General features: G+C 41.3%; 2 protein-coding genes across 2 annotated transcripts in view; both read left to right on the plus strand.

Moving 5' to 3' along the window:
- The window catches only part of LOC120557124, a 655,636-nt gene that overhangs the window by 585,776 nt on the left and 43,217 nt on the right, over nucleotides 1-26,643 (plus strand). The window lies entirely within an intron of this gene.
- The window catches only part of LOC120557666 (CD276 antigen-like), a 275,123-nt gene that overhangs the window by 220,568 nt on the left and 27,912 nt on the right, over nucleotides 1-26,643 (plus strand). Inside the window, exon 3 of the mRNA XM_039798212.1 lies at nucleotides 17,819-18,094. Coding sequence (XP_039654146.1) covers nucleotides 17,819-18,094 — 276 coding nt within the window. The remainder of the gene's footprint in view (nucleotides 1-17,818; nucleotides 18,095-26,643) is intronic.

Genomic DNA, 26,643 nt, shown 5'->3' on the forward strand with positions numbered 1-26,643 from the left:
AGCTCTCCCTTTATATGCAGTAGGTGCTGGACCTTCAGCTGGCTGCCACACACCACAGAGAGAGGACTGGACTGTTGGAGATGGTTTTGTTAGCTTTGTGAAAACATTGAGCAACAGGCTGTGGGCCTGCCTGTAAGCGGGCCATCAGAGGAGCACGGTTTGTGGTTGTAAAGTTGTGTTAAGTGTGAGCAGTCAGAGAAAATAAATACTGTTGGCCTGGAAACTGTCTGTCTGCTGTGGTCTGTGCTGAGGGTAACCCACGGTGACAGCCAATCTTGCTACATAACCTTTATATTTTTGTCTAATTCTTATGTTTCCCACTGGTCTGGAGCATGCATTGAATTATTAATAACATTGGGCCTCATTCACCAATATTTTCCTAAGTTTTCTCTTAAATATGTTCTTAAGAAGGTTCCTAAGAAAAGTCTACGTCAGATTCATGACGTGTTCTTAAACAGCAGATTTGTTCGCACTTGTTATTGATGAATCCCCGTCTTCGTAACTGAGTGCGTGCCAGTTGTTCCTAATTAGCGCAAGAAAACGCCCGCAAATACCCATATAAGGACATGACACTTCCTGTGCACCTCCTGGGAGACAGGTTTTCGGAGATTGCGGGCAGCGGTGGAGGAAGTACTGAATCTCAGTACTTAAATAAAAGAACAAATAACCAGAGACATATTTACTTTAGTAAAAGTAGAAGGTGTCCACTACCACAAACAAGGCCTGGCTTTAAAAAAAGTTCCTATCCTAACCATGAAACGGAAATATCTTGTTAGAATCGAATGCGGTTGGTTTTATTTATGGATATATTTTATTTTCTTTAACCATGCAAGTAAGCAAATAAAGTGTGTGAAGCAGCGGACAAGTGGAGATGTGAAGAGGTCCAGCCAAATAAATAAGATATGACGCGTCTTACGCGGCCTGGCGGAGGAGTAAACGACGCTGTGGAGAGAAGATAGATATAGCAACTTTGATTTAAAAGCGGGAATAAAAAAAAAGTTTTCACTTTTACCGGGGCTGTATTACCGAGGGTCACGGCTCGCCCGGCTCTGCAACACCACAGCCGGCTTGGATCGGCGGTTGTCCCATATACACAGTATCTACGGCAACCAAACTTTACTGGTGAGACAAACGTGTGATGTTTTGGCAGGGGAAACTGATCAGAAAATGTAGGAACATTGTAGAAATGTAGTGGAGTAGAAAGTATAGATAATTGCTGCAAAATGTAACAAAGTCAAAGTAGGCTATGCACTATTTAGTCTACTTAAGTAAAAGTACAGATACGTGAAAAATGTACTTAAGTAGTTAGGACAAATTTGTACTTTGTTACATTCTACCACTGCATTTTGGCCCTATAAATAGCGATCAATCACCAAATAACGCATAATTTAATCCGTTTAATTGCTGATGTAAATTGTAGTGTTAGTGTTTTTTGGATAATATGATTTTTTTTTCAACAAATGATCAGAAATACATTACAGTACAATACTATCATTATACGACTGTAGAATTAAATAGCAATACGCCAATCATTTGGAGCAAATTGTCATCACTCAAATGTGCGTAAGAGTGCTTTTCAGTGTTCGTAGATTTTGTTCTTAGCTAAGAACAAATCCAAGTTAAGAAAACATTAGTGAATGCCAGAATCTTCGTAAAAAGTTCGTAAGAAGGGTTTTAGAACACATTTCTTTGTAAAGAACGGTTGGTGAATGAGGCCCAATGAACTCTCTTTTCCCAAATAATGTTGAACATCAACTCGGTATAGGCCTTTCTCTCTCTCTGCAGATTGTGGCCTTTCAATGATGTGATTGTATGAACTTCAGAGTTGAGTTGAGTTAGAAATGTACAGATGTGATTTTCTCTTCTAGTAAGATTCCTACCATGACTTTCACTTCCTGGACAGAAACTACGAACATTTAGGGATGGCTGAAGTGAAACTGATGTTCGAAGCTTTGCGAGATCCGAGCGCAGATGTTTGAAACACTGATCCAGCGCGATTCAAAACACTGATGTCATTTCGCGTGACTACGAATGAAACACAGAGGTGTTTCACTAGTGTTTCAACAGGTGGCATGGTCCGCCAAATCAGCGTTTGATTGAAAAAACCCAGATTATACATAATGCTACAGCTGATGCCACAGTGGAAGTGAAAAAATACCACAACTATGGCTTTTTGCCCAGAACTCATGATCCCCTAACTTACTGGAAAGAGAGAGCAGTAATCTTTCCTCATTTGTATGTCCTTGCTAAAAGATATCTTTGCATGCCAGCAACAAGTGTCCTTGTGAGAGGATCTTTTCAAAGGCTGGAGAAATTATCTGTAAAAACACGAAGTAGGCTAAGTCCTTCCACAGCAGAGAAAAAATATTTTTGAATGAAAATCTATAAAAAAGTGAGACATTGTGGCGATTTCTTTTATTAATATTCATTTTTATGACCAAAATAGCAGTATGCACAGTGAGGAGTCTGCTAGCCTTACAAGCTTCACATATTAGAAAAATAATACAAAACAATAATACATTTTTTATTTTTTGAATGGCTCGTTATCAAGGTTGTTTCAGATCACCACCTGCCAGTGACCACTAGGTGTCATCGTTGAGACGGGTGTCAGATTGTTTCGAAGCCTCGACACAATATGACACATTTGTCTTCAACTGTTTCACTGTTTCACGAAGCCTCGATCTGCCCACCACTCTCGAACATTGGCCCTCATTCACCAATATCTTCCTAAGTTTTCTCTTAAATATGTTCTTAAGAAGGTTTCTAAGAAAAGTTTACGCCGGATTCATGACGTGTTCTTAAACAGCAGAATTGTTCGCACTTGTGTTCTTATGTCACGGGGCGGAAGTTTATTTTATTGTGAGCATGCTTTTATTGGATTTGCTGTGTTTTATCGTTTGCTGTGGTTTTATCATCTTTTTATTGCATGCTTTTATTTTGAAATGTGTGTTTTTAATGTTGACTTCCCACGCCCCGACACTGACTGAGGCTAATGACTCACACCTGGGAGTCAGAAGGGGTTGGTTGGGCTTAGATAAAAGGACAGAGCAGGAACAGAGTAGTAGAGGCACATGGGAAACAGGCAGATGGGAAAACCAGATGGGAAAACCAGAGGCCATGGGGAACATGAGGAAGGCCTGAGGAGAGGAGGGAAGACACGAAGTGGTGACAGATCATACGGAACAGGTGAGGAAGCAGCCAGCAGATCGGACGAAGGGACCGGAAAAGAACTAGTGGTGGGCAGATCGAGGCTTCCTGAAACAGTGAAAAAGTTGAAGCAAATGTGTCATATTGTGTCGAGGCTTCGAAACAATCTGACACCCGTCTCAACGATGACACCTAGTGGTCACTGGCAGGTGGTGATCTGAAACAACCTTGATACGAGCCATTAAAAAATAAAAAATGTATTATTGTTTTGTATTATTTTTCTAATATGTGAAGCTTGTAAGGCTAGCAGACTCCTCACTGTGCATAATGCTATTTTGGTCATAAAAAATGAATATTAATAAAAGAAATCAAGCCACAATGTCTCACTTTTTATAGATTTTCATTCCAAAAATATTTTTTCTCTGCTGTGGAAGGACTTAGCCTACTTACGCCGTTTTACAGATAATTTCTCCAGCCTTTGAAAAGATCCTCTCACAAGGGACACTTGTTGCTGGCATGCAAAGATATCTTTTAGCAAGGACATACAAATGAGGAAAGATTACTGCTCTCTCTTTCCAGTAAGTCAGGGGATCATGAGTTCTGGGCAAAAACGCATAGTTGTGGGTATTTTTTCACTTCCACTGTGGCATCAGCTGTAGCATTATGTATAATCTGGGTTTTTTCAATCAAACGCTGATTTGGCGGACCATGCCACCTGTTGAAACACTAGTGAAACACTCCGGTGTTTCATTTAGCCGTAATCCACGTGACATCAGTGTTTTGAATCGCGCGGATCAGTGTTTGAAACATCTGCGCTTCGGGATCTCGGCAAAGCTTCGAGCATCAGTTTCACTTCAGCCATCCCTAAAAAGAACCTAGGAGCCCTGAGGCTACAATCAAAAAACGGCAACACCGACCGCTAGCGGCAAAAGTGGGAGAGTGTAAAACCTCTCCCTCCGCGTCATGCCCCAAGGAAGGTGACCGGTACAAAGGAGGCTGCTTCCTGGCTGAGCCCTGTGGACATTTTAAGCCAAGACTCCTGTTCTGTCTGGACTGTTTTAGCTTGATTTTTATTTAGTTTTTAGTTTAAAAATCCTTTTTAACTAATTTTATTGTTATTCCTTTTAAATAAATCTGTTACTCCTCACTTGTTTTATTCATTGTTTTAAATACACTGTTTTACTGCTCTCCCCCGGCAAAAAAGAACCTGTTTTTAATAGTTACTTTTAATGATTGTAGTTTTAAAGAGGTCCTAGGCCTTGATAAACCCTAGGTTGTCGGCCCCTTTCTTTTTTACCATTTTTAGATATTGGATAACTGTATTTTATATAAGAGAAGTTCCTATCCTAACCATGAAACGGAAATATCTTGTTAGAATCGAATGCGGTTGGTTTTATTTGTGGATGTATTTTATTTTCTTTAACCATGCAAGTAAGCAAATAAAGTGTGTGAAGCAGCGCAAATGGGGAGATGTGAAGAGGTCCAACCAAATAAATAAGATATGAACGCGTCTTCCGCACGGCCGGGCGGAGAATACGACGCTGTGGAGAGAAGATAGATATGGCAACTATGATTTAAAACGGGAATAATAAAACACACGTTTTCATTTTCACTTTTACCGGGGCTGTATTACGAGGGTCAGCGGGCGCTCGCCCGGGCTCTGCCGCACCAGAGCCGGCTTGGATCAGCGGTGCCCCATATACAGCCTAACTTTCTCTGGTTGAAATATTTAAATGTGGGGCTCTTAGTCTAATAAATATATTTTTAAATTCACACAAAACCTCCAACCAGAAAGTGGAGAGCTGGGGAGATTGGTCAGTAGCTCAACACATTTTAACCTTACGTGTTTAGGGGAAATAATCACAGAAATCTGATCACAAATTGGTCTTAAGTAGATCATCAATTTTTTCACAATAATCAATAAACAACAAACTACAATGAGCCGGATCCACAGGACAAGCCTCCACCTGAAGGAGTCAGCTGTGAAAAATAGTTGGCAAGCTGACAGAGATTAAATATATAACTGCTGGAAATCTCTCCAAGCGGTCATGCTACAAATTGCAAACTTTACCAGAAAAAAAACAAACATAAAGAAACCAATTCCAGTAATACACTGTGTCTTGACTTGCTTGAAGAATTCCAATTTTATATGATTAATACATTTGAATAACATCCAGTTTAAAATGAGTTCAGCTGAACACATTAGGAGCATGATGGAGGGTGAGTAGTTGAGATTGCGTTCCCCCGCCAGGAACCAAGACACCACGGAAGACTGGTGCGGTTGCGGTTACATTTGGTCTCGACATTCTATTTACACACTCATGCTGACCGACACTAGACTCACACACTGGCCACGGTTACATTCGGTAGCCTGGTGCGGTCTCCTCATGACAGTAACTACCATGTAGCAACATTCACTTCTAACACTTAACATAACTACCAAGATAACATTACGTGTATTTGTATGTGATATACTTTCCCCTTGGTAATGTATGAATTTCCATGAACACAATTATTAAATGCACGAGACATAAAGGCTTCTGCTATCGGTAACTCAAACTCGCCGAGAACCTAGAAACCCGTGATTAAATAGAATCATGCATTAGGCACGGTTACGGTCTCGTTCTGTAGCCTGGTGCATGGTCTCCTGGTGACAGCCTACCTATCACGTAACAAACATTTAACTTAACATAACTACTAAGATAACATGACGTGCATTTGTATGTGATATCCATCAATAATGTAATCTATTAATTTGTATGTAGCTACACAATCATCTAAGATGCACGAGAAATTAAGGCTTCTGCTATCGGTTGATAACTCAAACTTGCCGAGAACCTAGACACCCGTTTGAATATAGACTCATGCAGTACCCTCGGTTACGGTCCTACGGTCTCGAAACAAGGCTTAGTTAATAACTAAAACTTGAAGAGAACCAAGACACCGCTTGATTACATTAGACTTCGAAAGCGGGCCGGCCGGTCGAGCGGTTACATTCGGTCTCGTTCACTACATGGTTCAGTAGCGTGCGGCGGTCTAGGTAGCTCATTTCCTGATTGATTCTACCACCACCACTCCAGTGGAGCGCGTAATGAGCTAGATTACTACACACACAGTAGCAGAAGAATACCAGCTACACACACGGCAACGAATGAAGTAAAAGAAAAAACAGAAGTGAGTCGGTTCATTGACGTATGGCACTCGAGTCTCCCGGTTCAGTGACAAGAGTCGGGTTAATTAACCGGCTCTCCGGTCAGTTCGATCAACACTATTCCACACTGAACTTTTGACCGTTTTTAGGGGTCATCCTGGTACTTTCCAGTGCTCTGACTTTTGCGTTATCTACACTATATACTTAAAACTAAGTGCTTGAAGTGTGCAAGTAGGCGGTTTGAGACACAGCCCAGTTCTTCGTGGTCCTGGTATTATACAGATTAAAATGTATTAGTATCAGTATTAAGAGACAGAAATATACATGATCAACATGAGCTTTGAGAAGGTAAAACACACGACCTAAAAGGCAAAACAAAACATAAGTTAGGGTGCTTGTGAAAAATATTATCAACTTGATAAACATGCTTGTATGCAATGTTGTCTTCTGTCCCTGAATGGTCAGACAAATAAATAAATGTAGGTTAACACCACTGCTCTGCAAAGAAACAGATCTAGTAAACATCCTATGAACCTGTTGGCATTAAAGCTCTTATTATTGACCACATACTAGCTAAGTTTCCATCCACTTGTCAATCGAATTATCTGAAGTTCGGTAAAAAACTCATGCGAATAAAGCTGGTGAAAGTGTGTTTCCATCCAACAGCTTTAAAGCGAATAAAAACCTGCGTAATGACGTCACATGCTGTTTTGCATTTTAAGGTGTTTCCATTCATTTTTGAACTGAATCGCGCACAAGATTCAAGCGAACTTTCGAACAAAGTTTTGCTAGACAAAAGTAGTTGTTAATATTAGAAGCCAAGCTATAGCCTAAGTCCGATGGGCCTTTGGCTGAGGATATGATCCAGCTCATCAAAAGGTGGAACTTGCTTTATATTTCCCCTCCCGGCACCGCTGGCGAGACAACTCTCTTTTTGAGCGTGTATCGCTGTTTGGCGCTTCCATTTACTCCGCAGGACGTCCACGGCTTGTCGTAAGGGACATTCTAAAGCGCTTAACGTGAAAAAGCTTAACATGGTTTAATATCTAAACAATGATCAATCATCACCAGATGTATCATGGTCATATCTTGTCATGAACACTTAAGCCTGTCAAAAACTAAATCGAAATCCAACGATTATAAGTTATCTCACGTTAATGTGTCAGATAACGTCCATAGTATTTGCACATTGGGTTAGATTTGACCATTTTAAGTGGTTATGATGAGCAATATAGAAGAGGATTTTTGGTGATGATTGATCGTTATTAGGTACATTAAACCATGTTAAGCTTTCACATAGTAGGCACAAAGCCAATGAGAACCGTGGAGAGTCAACCCCCAGCCGCTCCGCTGCCCTGAAGCAGAAACGCTTTATGTCAGATAACGTCCATAATAATTGGACTTTGGGTTAGATTATTTGACAGTTTTCCGTGGTTATGATGGGTAATATGAGAGAGAAATTTGGTGATGATTGATCATTGTTTAGGTACATTAAACCACGTTAAGCTTTTTCCTCGCCATATTAATAATATTAATACGGCCACTGATGAAGAAAATATTAACGTGAGATAACTTCTATAATCGTTGGATTTCGATTTAGTTTTTTTGACAGGCTTAAGTGTTCATGACAAGATATAACCATGATAAATCTGGTGATGATCATCGTTGTTTAGATACATTAAACCACGTTAAGCTTTTTCAAGTTAAGCGTTTAATGTCCCTGTCGTAACGGTTGGTCATTTTCGCCAGCGAGCTCCTGATAAATGATGGCGTTTCTTAGATTTTTGCTATCTAAAATAGCTGTTATATTTTTCTGGTAAATTAAATTAAAAATATCCTCGTCTCCTCGTTTGTCCACTTACATCTGTTTTTGTTTTGCAAATAGCGGGAATACTGGGCGGAAATGAACTGAAACTTCTTCTTCTTCGTTTTATTGCGGGTTGCAACCATAAAATGACCTAAAACTTAATCGCAATTCATTATTTATTCGGCAAATAACGTTTCCATTAGCGTTTATCGCATAAGCCGTAGGATATCGATCAAGAGAAAATCCGATGAGACCAACGTATTTCATTTGAGTCGATATTCATGAAATTCAGTCGGATTTTTACTGTTTCCATAAGGCATTTTTCATTCGATATCACTTAATTCGGATAAAAACGGGTCGATGGAAACATAGCTACTGTCTCCCTCATCAGACACAGCAAGTAGAAACACTACACAGGTTATTCTACTTCACAAAAAAGGAGAGAGAGAGAGAGAGAGAGAGAGAAAAAAAAAAAAAAAAAGAAAGAGTAAAGCGTCTGAATTTTCATGATGATAATTACAGACTTTTACTTAAGTAACATTTTCAATGCAGGAAATTTGTAACGGAGTATTTTTACAGTGTTACATTAGCACTTCTACTGAAGTAGGCTAAAAAGGCTCCCACGTGTTCCACTCCTTTTGCCGATGTACATCTTGGTTTTACATTTGTTCTAATCTGTATCGTTGAAAACATGCACATTCCCCATTTATGTTACGTATGTGTGTTGTGTATTTATGTGATCGAAACAAACTAAACTTAAAAAAGCTAAACTAAAAAAAAGATTCTAAAGTCATATTGTAGTTTCTACTTTAACTTATCAAAAAAAGAAGCTTCAGGCAGTTGGGAGCGGATCGATGCACAAGTTTCTTGCACAAATGCCGCCCACCTTCTCACCACAAAATGGAGACTGGCGCGCTCACACACATAACACACACACACACACACACACACACACACACACACACACACAACAGAACTGACGCATCTAAAGTTACTAAACTATCACAATATTTTATCTGTGCTAAATATTAGGAAACATTTTGATGTAACAGCAGCTGAGCAGCATGATTACAATTCTGTTTCCAGACCTCTGCATGTTTACAGGTGCAGACATTAGATAAAATAAAAAAAAAATACATAACAGTGTAATAATCAGTTTTCTTACCGTTTAGTTGAGCAGACGTGACTCCAGAGCGAGTCAGGAGGCAGAGACACAGAAGAGGAAGAAGCTCCATCGCTGGCGATGTCTCCTTAAAGACAAAGCATCACTTTAACGTCTCTTATCACGGAACTGGCACTCTAACGGGTTGGTTGGCTGATCAGAAACACTTTCAGTTTCGAGGATTACGCAAACTGCAACAACAGCACCACTTCCCGCTCCAAATCCTTCCAGAATAAAAGCGTCATCCTCACATAACTAGGACTCAGCATCACATTAAGCTGCTCATATTCACTGCTAATGCACAGACGTCTGTTCTTCTCCTGACCACTTTATCAGCAGAAGTAAAACATTTTCCGGTGCAAATTCTCCAGAATAAAAAGTTAATTAACTAAATGATGCACCGAAAAAGAAGTTACTGTGAACAAAATGCAGCGCATTACAGGCTCAACAACCAGGTTAAACAAATGGCTGTAACCCTATTACTTCAAACCTCTAACGTGGGCTGTTGATTTGATATCCCTGCATCTGCTTGATTCTCTTATACTGTCCATATTTAATGCTGCTCTCTGGAGCTTTATCCTTGCACTATTGGACCTATTTGCTACCACCGCAATGACACACACTCTAATAGAGCACCTTACCCATACATTTTTTAGTATTGTTTGCTTTTATTGATGCTATGTGTGTGTGTGCGTGTGTGTGTGTGGTCCCTAATATGGTGTATTTGTGTGTGTGTGTGGGGAGGTCTAATTTGGTGTGTGTATGTGGGTATGATATTAGTGTGTGTGTGTGTAAGGTCTATGTTGGTGTGTGTGTGTGTGTGTGTGTGTGTGTGTGTGTGTGTGTGTGCTGTGGCGTGTGTGTGTAGGTCTAATGTTGTGGTGTATGAAGTGAGTGTGTGTGTGTGTGTGTGTAGGGTCCCTAATGTTGTGGTGTATTAGTGAGTGTGTGTAGGGTCTAATATTTGTGAGTATGTGGTAGTGTGTGTGTGTGTGTGTGTGTAGGGTGAATGTTGTAGTGTAGGTGTGTGTGTGTGTGTAGGGTCCTAATGTTGTGGTGTATTAGTGAGTGTGTGTGTGTAGGGTCATGTTGTAGTGTATTAGGTAGTGTGTGTGTGTGTAGGTGAATGTTGTAGTGTATTAGTGTGTGTGTGTGTGTGTGTAGGGTCCAGATGTTGTGTTATATGTGTGTGTGTGTGTGTGTGTGTGTGTGTGTGTGTGTGTGTGTGTGTGTGTGTGTGTGTGTGTGTGTGTGTGTGTGTGTGTGTAGGGTCCTAATGTTGTGAATTTTGTAGCCTGTGTGTGTGTGTAGGGTCTAATGTTGTGGTGCTAGCCTGTGTGTGTGTGTGTGTAGGGTCTAATATTTGTGGTGTAGCCTGTGTGTGTGTGTGTGTGTGTGCTTAGGGTCTAATGTTGTAGATTGTATTAGTGAGGTGTGTGTGTGTAGAATTGAATGTTGTAGTGTATTAGGTGTGTGTGTGTGTGTGTGTAGAATTGAATGTTGTGGTGTATACTGTGTGTGTGTGTGTGTGTGTGTGTGTGTGTGTAGGGTCTAATGTTGTGGTGTATTAGTGTGTGTGTGTGTGTGTGTGTGCTTAGGGTCCTAATGTTGTGGTGTATTAGTGTGTGTGTGTGTGTGTGTGTGTAGGGTCTAATGTTGTGGTGTATTAGGTAAGTGTGTGTGTGTAGGGTGTAATGTTGTGGTGTATTAGTGTGTGTGTGTGTGTGTGTGTGTGTGTGTGTGTTAGGGTCCTAATGTTGTGGTGTGTGTGTGTGTGTGTGTGTGTGTGTAGGGTCTAATGTTGTGGTGTATTGTGTATGTGTGTGTGTGTAGGGTCCTAATGTTGTGGTGTTTTTTTTTTTATTAGTGTGTGTGTGTGTGTGTGTGTGTGTGTGTGTGTAGGGTCTGATATTTGGTGGTGTGTTAGTGTGTGTGTGTGTGTGTGTGGGTCTAATGTTGTAGTGTGTGTGTGTGTGTGTGTGTGTAGGTGTGTAATGTTGTGGTGTATTGTGTGTGTGTGTGTGTATGAGGGTCTAATGTTGTAGTGTATTGTGTGTGTGTGTGTGTGTAGGGTCTAATGTTGTTTTTTTTTTTTTTTTTTTTTTTTTTTTTTTTTTTTTGTTGTAGCTGTGTGTGTGTGTGTGTGTGTTTTTTTTTTTTTTTTTTTTTTTTTTTTTTTTTTTTTTTTTTTTTTTTTTTTTTTTTTTTTTTTTTTTTTTTTTTTTTTTTTTTTTTTTTTTTTTTTTTAGGGTCTAATGTTGTGTTTAGCTGTGTGTGTGTGTTTTTTGAGGGTCCTAATGTTGTGGGTGTTTAGTTGTGTGTGTGTGTGTGTAGGGTCTAATGTTGTGGTGTTTAGTGTGTGTGTGTGTGTGTGTGTGTAGGTTAATATTGTGGTGTATTATGTGTGTGTGTGTGTGTGTGTAGGGTGTAATGTTGTGTGGTGTTTTGTGTGTGTGTGTGTGTAGGGTCTAATATTTGTAGTGTATTTGTGTGTGTGTGTGTGTGTGTGTAGGGTCTAATGTTGTGGTGTATTAGTGTGTGTGTGTGTAGGTCTAATGTTGTGGTGTATTAGTGTGTGTGTGTGTGTGTGTAGGGTGTAATGTTGTAGTGTATTAGTGTAGGTGTGTGTGTATAGGTCTAATGTTGTGGTGTAGTGTTAGTGTGTGTGTGTGTTAGGGTCTGAATGTTGTGGTGGTGTATTTGTGTATGTGTTTTATATTGTTGGTTTTGGGGCTATGTATGCTTGTTGGGTGTGTGTGTAGGTATGTGGGTGTTGTTGTGTGAGGTGTGTTTTTGTGTGGTTAGTGTTAGTTGGTTGTGGTTTGGTGTGTGTGTGTAGTTTTAGTGTTGTGTGTTTTGTGTTGGTGTAGGTTTGGTTTTTATGTGTGTGTTTGTGTTGTGTGTGTGTGTGTGTGTGTGTGTGTGTGTGTGTGTGTGTGTGTGTGTGTGTGTGTGTGTGTGTGTGTGTGTGTGTGTGTGTGTGTGTGTAGGGTTATATTTGTGTGTGTGTTGTGTGTGTGTGTAGGGTCTATGTTGTGGTGTATGTGTGTGTGTGTGTAAGGTGTATATTTGTTGTTTGTGTGTGTGTAGGGTATGTTGTGGTGTATATGTGTGTGTGTGTGTAGGTCTAATGTTATGTATGTTGTGTATGTGTGTGTGTGTGTGTGTAGGTCTAATGTTGTGGTGTGTGTGTGTGTGTGTGTGTGTGTGTGTGTAGGCTAATGTTGTGGTGTGTGTGTGTGTGTGTGTGTGTGTGTATCTTATTTATTGGTGTGTGTGTGTGTAAGGTTTGTTGTGTGTGTGTGTGTGTGTGTAGGTTTATTTATTGTATGTGTTGTGTGTGTGTGTGTGTGGGTCTAATGTTGTGTGTGTGTGTGTGTGTGTGTGTGTGTGTGTGTGTGTGTGTGTATGTGTGTTTAGGGTTATTGTGTGTGTGTGTGGTTGTATTGTGTGTGTGTGTGTGTGTGTGTGTGTGTGTGTAGGTCTAATGTAGTGTGTGTGTGTGTGTGTGTAGGTTATGTTGTGTGTATTGTGTGTGTGTGTATAGGTCTAATATTTGTGTGTTTTGTGTGTGTGTGTGTGTGTTTGTGTAGTGTATTAGTGTTGTGTGTGTTTGTAAGGTTATGTTGTAGTGTATTAGTAGTGTGTGTGTGTGTGTGAGGGTTAATATTTGTGTTTAATGTATGTGTGTGTGTGTGTTGTGTGTGTGGGTGTAATGTTGTAGTGTATGTGTGTGTGTGTGTGTGTGTGTGTGTGGTGTAATGTTGTGTGTGTGTTGTGTGTGTGTGTGTAGGGTTAATGTTGTGGTGTGTATGTGTGTGTGTGTGTGTGTGTGTGTGTGTGTAAAGGTTTGATATTTGTGGTGTGTGTGTGTGTGTGTGTAGTTATGTGTGTGTGTATTTATTTGTGTGTGTGTGTGTGTGTGTGTGTGTGTGTGTAGGTTTGTTGTGGTGTGTGTGTGTTTATGGTATGTGTGTGTATGTGTGTATGTGTTATGTTGTGTGTGTGTGTGTGTGTGTGTGTAGTCTTATTTGTAGTGTGTGTGTGTGTTTTGTGTATATGAGTTTATTTGTGTTGTGTGTGTGTGTGTATGGTTTGTTGTAGTGTATGGTTGTGTGTGTAGGGTAATATTTGTAGTGTATTGTGTGTGTGTGTATGGTTAATGTTGTATGTGTATTGTTGTGTGTGTGTAGGGTCTATATTGTGTGTGGTGTGTGTGTGTGTGTGTGTGTAAGGGTGTATATTTATTTGTGTTGTGTGTGTGTGTGTGTGTTGTTGTGTGTATGTGTTTGTTGTAGTGTGTTGTGTGTGTGTGTGTGTGTGTAGGGTCTAATATTGTAGTGTATTGTGTGTGTGTGTAGTTTATTTATGGTGTGTGTGTGTGTGTGTGTGTGTGTGTGTGTGTATGTGTGTGTGTGTGTGTGTGTGTGTGTGTGTGTGTAGGGTCTTGTTGTATGGATGTGTGTGTAGTAGTTAATGTTTATGTAGTGTGTGTGTGTGTGTGTGGTGTTGTTGTATATTATGTGTGTGTGTGTGTGTGTGTGTGTGTGTGTGTGTGTGTGTGTGTGTAGGTTAATGTTGTGGTGTGTGTGTGTGTGTAGTTGTTGTGTGTGTGTGTGTGTGTGTGTAGGGTCTATGTTGTGGGTTGTGTGTGTGTGTGTGTGTGGAGATGTTGTGGTGTTGTGTGTGTGTGTAGGGTCTATATTGTGTGTGTGTGTGTGTGTGTAAGGTTTTATGTTGTGGTGTATTAGTGTGTGTGTGTGTGTGTGTGTGTAGGGTCTAATGTTGTAGTGTGTGTGTGTGTGTGTGTGTAGGGTCTAATGTTTGTAGTGTATTAGTAGTGTGTGTGTGTTGTGTGTGGGTCTAATGTTGTAGTGTTGGTGTGTGTGTGTGTGTGTAGGGTCTAATGTTGTGTGTGTGTGTGTGTGTGTGTGTGTGTAGGGTTATGTTGTGTGTGTGTGTAGGGTTTGTTGTGGTGTGTGTGTGTGTGTGTGTGTGTAGGTCTAATGTTGTGGTGTGTGTGTGTGTGTGTAGGGTTAATGTTGTGGTGTGTGTGTGTGTAGAGGTCTTATTTGTAGTGTGTGTGTGTGTGTGTGTGTGTGTGTGTGTGTGAGTATGTTGTGGTGTGTGTGGTGTGGTGTGTGTGTGTGTGTGTGTAGGTCTAATGTTGTTGTGTGTGTGTGTGTGAGGATATTTGTATGTGTGTGTTTGTTAGGGTCTATATGTGTGTGTGTGTGTGTGTGTAGGGTTATATTTGGTGTATTGTGGTGTGTGTGTATAGGGTCTAATATTGTGGTGTTGTGTGTGTGTGTGTAAGTTTTTTTGTGGGTAGTGTGTGTGTGTGTAGGGTCTATGTTGTAGTGTGTGTGTGTGTAGTGGTGTGTGTGTGTGTGTAGGGTCTTGTTGTGGTGTGTGTATAGGTTATTGTGTGTGTGTGTGTGTGTAAGGTTTATTTGTGGTGTGTGTGTGTGTGTTTAGGGTAATGTTGTAGTGTGTGTGTGTGTGTGTGTGTGTGTGTGTGTGGGTTTTATTTGTTGTGTGTGTGTGTAGGTATGTTTGGTGTGTGTGTGTGTGTGTGTGTGTGTGTTGTTGTGTGTGTGTTGTGTGTGTGTGTGTGTTTATTATTTGTGTGTGTGTGTTTGTGTGTGTGTGTGTGTAGGTTTGTTGTTGGTTTGTGTGTGTGTGTAACTATAGTGTGTGTGTGTGTGTGTTTTTGTGTGTGTGTGTGTGTTGTATGTGTGTAGTGTTGTGTGTGTGTGTGTGTGTGTTGTGTGTGTGTGTGTGTGTGTGTGTGTGTGTGTGTGTGTGTAGGGTTTGTTGTGTTTGTGTGTTAGATGTTGTGGTGTGTAGTGTGTGTGTGTGTGTGTAGGTTAATGTTGTTGTGTGTGTGTGTGTGTGTTTAGGATTAATATTGTGGGTGTGTGTGTGTGTGTTTAAGGTCTATGTTTGGTGTTGTTGTGTGTAGGGTTGTTGTGGTGTATGTGTGTGTGTGTAGTTTGTGTGTGTGTGTGTGTGTGTAAGGGTTTATTGTTTGTTTTGTTGTGTGTGTAGGGCTTATGTGTGTGTGTGTGTGTTGTGTGTGTGTGTGTTGTGTGTGTGTGTTGTGTGTGTGTCTTGTGGTGTGTGTGTGTGTGTGTGTTGTTGTGTGTGTGTGTGTGTAGGTTATATGTGTGTGTGTGTGTGTGTGTGTGTGTGTGTAGGTTGTGGTGTGTGTGTGTATGTTGTTGTGGTGTGGTGTGTGTGTGTGTGTGTGTGGTTTTTGTGTGTGTTGTGTTGTATGGGTCTAATAGTGTGTGTGTGTGTGTGTGTGTTTTTATTGTGTGTGTGTGTGTGTGTGTGTAGGTGTTGGTTGTGTGTGTTTGGTGGTGTGTGTGTGTGTGTTGTGTGTGTGTTGTTGTGTGTGTGGTGTGGTGGTGTTGTGTGTGTGTGTGTGTGTGTGTGTGTGTGTAGGGTGTTGTTGTGTGTGTGTGTTGTTGTTTGTGTGTTGGTGTGTGTGTGTGTTTATTTTTTTGTTGTGTGTGTGTGTGTGTAGGGTGTGTGTGTTTGTTGTATTGTGTGTGTGTGTGTGGGTGTAGTGTGTGTGTGTGGTGTTGTTGTGTTTATTGTGTGTGTGTGTGTGTGTGTTGTGTGGTGTGTTTGTGTGTGTGTGTGTGGTCTGTGGGTGTGTGTGTGTGTGTGTGGTGTGTGTTTGTGTGTGTGTGTGGTTGTATTGTGTGTGTGGAATGTATTATTTGTGTGTGTGTGTTGTGTGGTGTGTGTGTGTGTGTGTTGTGGTGTGGGGGTGTGTGTTGTGTGTGTAGGGTTGTGGTGTGTATTGTTTTATGTAGTGTGTGTGTGTGTTAGGGTTGTGTGTGTGTTGTGGTGTGTTGTGTGTGTGTGTGTGGTGGGTGTGTTGTGTGTTTTGTGTGTGTGTGTGTGTGTGTGTGTGTGTTTGTGTGTGGTTTGGTGTGTTGTTTGTGGGGTGTGTGTTTATGTTTGTGTGTTTGTAGTGGGTGTGTTGTTGGTGTGTGTGGTGGTGTGGTGTGTGTGATTGGTGTGTGTGTGTGTGTTTGTGTGGTGTTGTTTGTGGTGTGTGTGTGTGTGTGTGTGTGTGTGTGTGTGTTGTTGCTATGTTGTGTGGTGTGTGTGTGTGTGTGTGTTGTTTTGTTGTGTGTGTGTGTGTGTGTTTGTGGTTATGTTTGTGTGTGTGTGTTGATGTGTGTGTGTGTGTGTTGGGTTATTTGGTGTGTGTATGTGTGTATTAGTGTGTGTGTGTGTGTGTGTAGGGTCTAATGTTGGTGTGTGTGTGTGTGTGTGTTTTGTGTTGTGGTTAATATGGTGTATTTGTGTGTGTGTGTGGGGGTATGTGTGTGTGTGTGGGGTTGTGGTGTATTAGTGTGTGTGTGTGTGTAGGTCTAATGTTGGTGTGTGTGTGTGTGTGTGTGTGTGTGTGTGGTGTGTGTGTGTAGGGTTTGTGTGTGTGTGTTGTGTGTGTGTGTGTGTGTGTGTGTGTGTGTGTGTGTGTGAGGGTCTAATGTGGTGTATTAGTGTGTGTGTGTAGGGTCTAATGTTGGTGTTGTGTGTGTGTGTGTGTGTGTGGAGGGTCTAATGTGTGTATTAGTGTGTGTGTGTAGGGTCTAATGTTGTGGTGTATTAGAGTGTGTGTGTGTGTGTGTAGGGTCTAATGTAGGGGTGGGAAGAATCGTATAGTATAGTATCGGATATTTTTCTTAGCAATACTGTATCGATACACAGCCAAGTATTCTATTCAGCCAAGATCTATTATTATATATGTGTTGATCAGTCTGTCTGCTTGACAATCCCATTTTGCAGCAATAAAATTGAAGTGAGATGAACAAACAGAGAAATGTATCTTTTAGATAAAACTGATGTTTACAAAATTGTCCTTTTGGGGACATAATTTGAAATTGGGAAAAATTTGAAGTTGGAAAAAGATAGTACATTCATTGCAATATGTTTAAAATTGCAGTAATATCGTATTGTGACATAGGTATCGTTGATGATATCGTGTATTGAGGCCTCTGGTGATTCCCACCCCTAGTCTAATGTTGTATTGCACAGATCTTACAGGTAACGTTACTAGGGCAACGAAGTGCAGTTTCGGGAATTATAAGAAAACAAATATTCTGTACCTAGGCTACATCATAAGTACAAGAAATGCTAATAGTTAGACATTATAAACAGAATAAATAGCTGGAGGTATGATTATGAATACATCACTTAAAAGTGGAGACATTTATACGCCAATGTCAGTTTTAAGTTTGTGTAAATGTTAATAATTCAAAAAGGTTTCAGTGACTTAAAATTGTTTATTGTGCTTTGGTCAATTTTTGTTAATTCTTATAAAAAAAACAGTCAGAATTTGACTCATCCAGGAAGGCTTGTGTGTCTGTTTGCTTGTAGTGCTTTTGTTTCTCCTTGTTCCTTGTTTTCTTTTTTTCTCACACTGTAATTCCCATAGTCAAGAAAATAGATGGAAAAAACATCCCAATATGAATATTTTAATGCTTTGATTGTCCTCTATAGTCAGTTGTTCATACTGTGTTCATAGGTGCGTCGCCAAAACCATCCATCACATCACCTAAGGAAACAAAGGACTGGTCGCTGCTGCGTTGTGAAGTTCATGGCAACCCAGAACCTGAAGTAGAGTGGCAGGACAGTGCTGGAAACAAACTACCTGCTGAGAAGCCCCAGGTCGAAAAAATAGGAGACCTTTTCTACATCACTCTCAACGTAACCGTGACCAAGAGCGACCGCTATCGCTGTGTAGCCACACAGGAGACAATCAGCCATCAGATTTCTGCTGAGACCGATGTGTATATCAGTGGTAAGATTCTTCCTCATTCTGATTTTATCTCAGGACACTTTCCAGATAGAGTAGATCTAGACCACACTCTATAATTGACTTACTATGTACTATAATGTACTTACAAACTTTCCAATCCATCGTTTTATGAGAGCATAACCTATTTGTACTACTTGTAGACGTTTGGTATCATTTCGGCATTATTAGTGTGGTAACTACGAGATACAAATGTGGGTCCGTTAGCCCCTGCGCTAAGCTATTCAGCTGATAACGCTACTCTAGCTAAATCTCCCAATGTTAGACCCAGGTGAAAAAAGCTTCTGGGGGTGTTTGGCTCGAGGTCATGGTGCAAAGGACCCTAGGGTGAATTACTCCGAACCATCACTTTAATTACAACAAGTACACAAATAATCACAAGCAACTGCTAATTAAAGTATAATAAGATTTATTAACGTCACAATTATCAGTAGCCAATCAGCAAAACAGGTGTGTGTGTGTGTGTGTGTGTGTGTGTGTGTGTGTGTGTGTGTGTGTGTGTGTGTGTGTGTGTGTGTGTGTGTGTGTGTGTGTGTGTGTGTGTGTGTGTGTGTGTGTGTGTGTGGCTGGGGTTGTGTGTGTGTGTGGCTGTGTGTGTGGCTGTGTGTGTGTGTGTGGCTGTGTGTGTGTGTGTGGCTGTGTGTGTGGCAATGTAGTCTAACACAAAACTACTAAAATGGCTACTCCAGTGAGCTGCACATAACTACTTAGCCTCAAGAGGGCGGTAGTAGTGCTGGGTGCACGGGTAAAGGGTGAAGAAGCTGAGGGGGGTGCCAGGCACCGCCACGTTTATGCTAAGTCAAGCGTTAGCTCTATACCAGCTACACGTGGTTAACTGCGCAACGTTAGCTCGAGAGAGAGAGAGAGAGAGAGAGAGAGAGAGAGAGAGAGAGAGAGGGGGGGGGGGGGGGGGGGGGGGGGGGGGGGGGGGGGGGAGAGAGAGAGAGAGAGAGAGAGAGAGAGAGAGAGAGAGAGAGAGAGAGAGAGAGAGAGAGAGAGAGAGAGAGAGAGAGAGAGAGAGAGAGAGAGAGAGAGAGAGAGAGAGAGAGAGAGAGAGAGAGAGAGAGAGAGAGAGAGAAGAACAAACCACTTACAACCTTGATCTCTGGGGTAATGGGACTAACCGCCTCTCGTTTTACTCGAGTCTAACTTAACGTGGCGTTATAGCAGAATCTGAGGTTTGTTTAACGGTACAGAGCGTTTATTCCCCGACTCTGGCGCCAGCTGACTCAGCTTGTACAGTAATTTCTCCTCGGGAGTATCAGCTACAGTTCAACACAACTTTCAACAATATCTTGATCAGTGATATTCTTCACAACAGCACATAGGACGCAGCGGTCCGATCACACATTAATGGTAAACAAAAATAGCAATACCTTTTACTCATTAATAAACACCCTAGTTCTCAAGTCTGCCCAGAACTATAAAAGCCTCTTACTTTTGGTGTACAGTCCGTTGCTTATCCGGCAGATTTTCCCGTTGAACAAAACTGAGTTAACTCGCCGGCAGATTAACGACCGATACCGTCCAAGAGAGTGGCGGCAAAACACGGTCCAGTCGACTTGCAAGAAAACGCGTTGTCTCTTTTCCTTGAGACGGGGCTGATTTACCCCTCTGCAGATTTGGTGTAACACGGGCTTCGTGTTCACCAGGACCCTTTTTGTATCACAAACGATACAAACGTCTCACTCGACCAGCGAATGACACGATGTTGATTCTCGAACAGCGCTGACGATGTGTCTTCTTACGGCAATGAAACCACGAAGAGCCCCGGGCTGTGACCTCCGGCTACTTTTAGCTCCCCTCCGCCGCCTGCTGGCGGCGAGTGGTGCGTTCAAGGAGCCGCGGCCAATCAGAAATCCCGAACTCAACGAAGGTGTGAGAATTCGTCGTTGCAGTTCTCAAGCCCTCCACCAGTCTGCCATTTTCCTCCATGTCTTGGAGGTACAATCTCCATTTTGGAGGCTCCTTTGTTAGGAGTGAGGGGTCACAGGCTGGTGACTTCCTACAGGCAGCTCTTTGGCCTCAGGGGAAGCTTCAGGCCTCACAGAATGGTCTTGATCATAACTTTTAGGTTCCAACAATGGGATTGTTCTGTAAAGTACTTGTAGAGGTAAAGGTAGATACTAGCTTAATAGACATGTGATTGTTCTGTAAAGTACTTGTAGAGACAATCAAATCTGTGAGTCAGTTCAGCAAGACGCTCCGCTTCTGAGACTTGGACGGACGGAACAAAACCGGAACGCAGCACAGACACGCCCAGTGGAGAATCAGAGTTCTAGTATCAAAACACAAGTTATTACATATTACACCACAGAGAAAATAATACCCAGACAGGGCTCCAGACTGCGACCAAATGCTCGCATTTTGCGACCAAAATTTGAGAGTGAGCGACTGAATTTTACCTCCAGTCACACATGTGCGACCAGTAAATTTGCCCCCTTTTTTCCACGTTAAATGTCAAAATGTCGGTACCTGGTAGCCGTAAGCCAAGCTTATCTGTCCTCTCTGAAAATTGACGAGAGAGCGGTGCTCCGACATAAACACACACACCCGCGCCACAGAGGTGCGATCGGTGCAAACTACGTCGGCTCTGTAGTTTTGTTGAAGTCACAGTGAGTCACGGAAATGCCGATAAAGTGGTTGCAAGTATGGTTACCGTTTTTCATAACTTCGCACGCAGACAGCGTCACCAGATTTAATATGATATTATTGGCGAGCAAAAAACAGTCGCAGTGCTGTTGACGTTACACTTCCTCTGAGACCAGACCAGGCACAACAGTGGTTTCTATGCCCTGGTGACTGACTGACAGGCTGAGGTTGTAAGGCAAGGCAACTTTATTTCTACAGCTCCTTTCAGCAACAAGGCAACTCAAAGTGCTTTACATGAAACATTAAAGAGCAATTAAAAACTGTCATGATGAAAATAAAACAGGCTAAAAAGTTACAGTGAGTAAGAAATTAATAATTATTCAATTTAATAGGTTGTAGGACGGGTTTGGGAGGAGAGAGGTAGGGAGGGTTTTTTTTTTGTTTAATTTCTTTAGAGTGTAACATTCTAATAAAATAACAATGTTCTAAGTACATAGGATAAATAGGTTTGGAATTATTTTTACAACTGAAATAATTGTTTTGTAATTACAGAGGGAAAGTACCGAGGAAAAAAAAAAGGTGCCGTTGGGTACTGGAACCCGAATTTCAGGTATCGCTACAGATATTGGTTCAGATGGCAAAGGTACCCAACCCTAAGGGTAGTAGCATAAACAATGCTTGTTTTATTTTAAGTTGAATTCATTGTTATTGTAGACTAGAGCTGGTATATTTTTTTAATATTTAGTTTACGGTCATGACAGCAATGGTGCCTTCTATGCTGCATCTTCAAACGTGACACTGAGTTTGAAACAGCACATTGTAATTTCTGCATCTATTATCAAAGTATTTATTAGTAATACAGTGGAAATGATTAGAAATGTGAATATTTGGTTAGCATGTTGATTTACAGTGTGTACCCCTACATTTTCAGTTGCGCCCCTAAACTTTTCAGTTGGGGGCCACTGTGCTCCTAGTGAAAAAAGTTAGTCTGGAGCCCTGCCAGATCTTGTTTTCTTTTCTTCATCACTTTACAATCTGAAGGTCAGCTCTGATTCTGAGACTCTTCTCTCTACAGTTAGTTTCTTCTTTCCAGTTGAGATGAAAACATGCAGAAAACAAAGTCTGTAATGTTTTCTGCTCTAATTCCCATGATGCTTTGGGAATGAAAAGGTTTCTGATTCTTACATACAGCTGAGATCATTGTTAGAAATATTAACACAAACTAACTACTAGTATTTTCCGCACTATAAAGGCGACCGGATTATAAGGTGCACCTTCAATGAATGGCCTATTTTAGAACTTTTTTCATATATAGGGGACCGGGATTATAATATAAAGGCGCATAGAATAGAAGATACTGCAGTCAAACGTTTGACTGGGGTTGCGTTATGCATCCACTAGATGGAGCTGTGCTAAAGGGAATGTCAACAAAACCGTCAGATAAAGTCAAACTTTATGAAGCGTTCTGACAATTTAAACTGACGTTTAAATCTAAGTGGTCTGAGAAATGGCGATCGTCTAACGCGTGGTCCCTGACATGTTGTCATCGGCTTGTCCGCTTCCATTGGCCATATCCGGGAGGCAAACCTGAACGGATTGGCTAATATGAGCTACCAATCGAAAGCTTAGAAGCTAGGAATACGATGACGCCCACATCGATCATGTAGCAAGCTGGGCAGAGAAGCTAGCAGCGATGACAAGTGCGATAGCACAACTCACAAGAGTTGGAAAGAACAAGACTGACAGACAGAGGGGAAACAGGCAGATGAACTTGCTGCTCCAAGCACAAGCTAAAGCTAGCCTTCTGAACTGCCTGGCTGAATACACTCACCGGACGGCAGCTAGCAGCTAACGGCTAACAGCTATCTGGCTGTACACACTCACCGGAGGGCAGCTAGCAGCTAACAGCTACTACCGCACTACTGTTTTTTAGTGTGGGAATACACTTCAAAGACGTGACATGACCTGTCCTCTGGAGGACATAGCCACACCACCACCGCTCTGTGGATTGTTATTGGGATGATTATCACAGAAGCCTGTCTGAATACACTCACCGGACGGCAGCTAGCAGCTAACGGCTATCAGCTAGCAGGGCAAGCTAACTACCGGCAGGATCGAGACAGGGACCAGGGTAGGTGAATTTAAACAATATCTGAGTTGAAACGCATCTTGTTGACACGTAAGGGCCCTGTTCATGTGGCATAGACATATTAATTGCATTTTGTGTCTGTTAAGAGGCACAAAGGCACTCTAAAACTTGCCCCGAGCACTCCCGTTTTAGCTCAGGGGACGCTTGTAATCGTAGCTGCAGCTTCTCCGTGTTACCTGCACTGATTCGGTTCGGGGTTTTCTTCGAAAGTACTCGCGTGGCTATAGCGATCAAGATTAACGTAAAAATTGGCCCGGAATTCTCCTTTAAGCCGGTGTTTATCGGGGGGTTCGGCCATTCACTTTACCGGCGGTATTGACAACAGATAAAGCCACTGTGTCTTGAGAAGCTCAAGCTTGTTGTTTTATTGTTTACTTTACATCATCTTTGCTATCTCTTTTTCCTCTCGCTTTTCCTCACAGCAGCTCTCATACGCTGCTCTCCGTTCCGCTTATCCACACAGGTACAGACGTCAATTGCCAAAGGCCCCTGGCCCATTCTCGCTCTAATTTATGCTACTCTTGTAAAGGGGTTGCGGTTAACTGCCATACCGCGGTGATATGTTGCTTCGTCACCGCGATAAGGGAAAATATTATACCGTCACAGCCCTAGACAGAAGTCATACACGTTTATTACTTGTTTATGACACGTTCATGACAGTATCATGTCACAATTATGTCGATACCTTCAAGTAAAATGTTACACTTAATGGCCAAGTTATGTCTGTTAGTCAGCATATTACCGCATCGCTCTAAACTGCATGAATACATATTACTCTATAACTTAAACATTCTGCATACAGCATCTAGAAAAGAAACGGAAACCAGAACCTTCTGCATTTGTTTGTTGTCTGTATGTTACTAACTTAGTTTAATATTTCACCTGATCCATTAAAACTTTTGGATCAGGTAAGTTTTAAGTTTTGGGTAAGGTCTTGCTGCAGCTCGTGATGCTGGAATAATTTCCATGTTTGTATTGTTGATGTTCTTCTCTGATTGGACGCAGCTACAGATTAAACTAATTATAAGTTACTTTATAATTTACACAGAGTAAAAGATTTATAACCAGCTGTTACAACCTGATCCTGAGGATCAACATGAAAAACGGGGCGTGGGGCGGCCGCAGTGATTTAGTGACTGAAGTCAAAGAATCGGAGACACTTCTGTTCCACAAGTGAAAAATTAAGAAAGGGTGTAACACATTAATGTAACAGTGTTTATACCAAAATATACTGAGGCTCTGAGATCTGTATGAGCTGTTAACAGATAGATTAATAAGAGTGTAAGTCCATATCCATTTATATAGCTAATATATGAAGGTAAATATGGTGCAAAAGGTGAGCTTGTAGAATACAATGTGAGAACTTGCAGAATAAAAAATCTGAACTTGTATGTTAAAATTTGCACTTGTAAAACAATATTCACACACATGTGATATGAATTTGAAGTCACACGAAGAAAAGAACACATGAGAGCTTGTAAAAAATCTGAACTTGTAAATTGAAATTTGCACTTGTAGAAAATCTTCACACACCTGTATTCTGAATGTGAAGTCACAGAAAAATATTCACAAATGTGTAGATTGATATTTGCATCAACACAATGACAAACTTGTAATGCAACATTTACTCGGTGTACTATTTTTTTATTTTTTTTTTTTTACTCTGGTTCATTTTCCATCACAACAACAGCTCAGTGATTACAACCTCTGGAATGTACGTCATTACGGCCATGGCTTGGTAGTGTTGCATTTCCCGACTCATTTCCTGGTTTTCCTTCTCCATAAACAACATGAGATCAAGGAGAGGGTTAACTTCATCCTGCTCCAGATTTCCCACCGTGGTCAGAAAGAACGGAGGAGACACTTTGTTTCTTTCACTATGACTCTAGAGTCGCTACTGACTCCATAGCTAATCGTCGTCACGATCCCACTGATCCCTCGCTCTATCTCACACACACACACACACACACACACACACACACACACACACACACACACACACACACACACACACAACACACACACACACCGAAATGTCTTTGATTTATAGTTAGATATAGACTAGAGAGTTTATAAAATAAATCAAAATAATGACCGTGCTTTGTAATTGTATTTTAAGTCCCTTGGTAAATGTGGGTGACACCTAATAGTTGCTGTTCCAAAATGAATCCAGTACATCTATCAGTTCATCTTGATATCTTTAATGATACATTGACGTTGGGAGACGGTATAGCTATCCAGCTAAAAATATAAAACTACTGTGACCAAGACTGGTCACTATCATTGTATAGCCTCACAGAAGAAAATCAACCATAGCATTTCTACGGCTCACCTTTGTGCATATCAGTGGTGAGGTTTTTATATTCAAGATATAATTATTGTTATTGTTTATGTGTTATACATTTTTTTTAAAGTTTTGATAAAGATATCTGCAGTAGTTGAAAATGTTTCAAATTGAGGTGAAACCTTCACACAGAGGAAGAACGAGAGGATCTGGAGGGAAATAACAGGACTGGAGTTTGGAATCCTTTTTAAGTTTAGTATGAACGGTTACAAAACCACACACAGCTGTTGTGTCCATTCCTAGCTCACTGTAGCAAACGTCTGGGTTGTCAGTATTTTTGTGCTGTATTCACACACACACACACAGAGAGAGTGAGTGATATTATTTGTGATATGTACTATATGCATTTTCGAGAGAGAGAGAGACTTCTATCATATATTAAAACCCTCTGTCTGGAGGGAAGAAGCTTAAAATCCCTGTCCAAAGGGGGAGTCATCATTTAAGATAGATAGCTATCCTTTGTAACTGTCTGGTGTACAGGGATGCTGGGTTAAGTTGTGGCTCCCCAATCAGCTGACTGGACCATTTCACTATCTGGTTTAAGGATTCCTCTCACCAAACCATGACACCAAGGAACATGACAAGACTGATGGTGTGTCTCCATTGTCAGCGTCTTTTTCCTGCTTCCCATTCATTTCTATGGGAGCACTGTGCAATGCATTCTGGTGCGTCGCGGGGACTTTGGTGAAGCGGGGCGCTGAGTCGCCCTCTCCTCATTTGCATTAAGTTGAATCCAACCAACTTTATGCCAATGAGGAGTGGCCGGCTCGGCTCGCCGTCTCTCCAAAGCTGACAAAAATCATTTAAGCTGACCTTTGTCGATCTGAAATGAAGCCTATTTCTCACTTAAAATGTTTTCAGAAACACGTTTCAGTGAACTATTTTGGTAAAGTATGAGATTGTATTCCAAACGAGTCACCAATATGGTCGGTTTTGAAATTCGGAAGCTGTCAGCCCAACGTCAAGTGTTCGTCAAATCAGCTGCAGCCATCGCGGTTGTAGGAGGGTCTAGACTGGTTTCTTTGCTTGTCAGTGGTCAGAAAAGAGAAAGTGGTGGCAAGCTCACTAGTATGCAATGTTTGGGAAGTGGGGTGATCCCATCTGTGAAAACAACACGTATATGGACTACAGGTGTGAATCTTCACTCCTAATGGATCTCCCGATTCCATTACGTTTATCAGGTCAGCGATTCAATATCTCGATATTAATGCCATATAGGATATTTGACTTGACAAACTTGCATTGTAAAGTGCAATGGCCAAGCTGCAATAAGTAACTTTAGACTGGAATGATGAGGTGTTTGGGTTCATTTCTTTAAGGTAGCTACCATGAAGGTTGACCAATTTTGGATTAGTCATATACCACCCTAGCCACGTGGTCATACTTAGATTCTAGTCAGAATGTGAGTCTGAAAACGCTCCATTGGGCTGTGATTATGGGGCGTGTTCC

Source organism: Perca fluviatilis, chromosome 4 (genome assembly GCF_010015445.1).
Source record: "Perca fluviatilis chromosome 4, GENO_Pfluv_1.0, whole genome shotgun sequence".
NCBI lineage: Eukaryota > Metazoa > Chordata > Actinopteri > Perciformes > Percidae > Perca > Perca fluviatilis.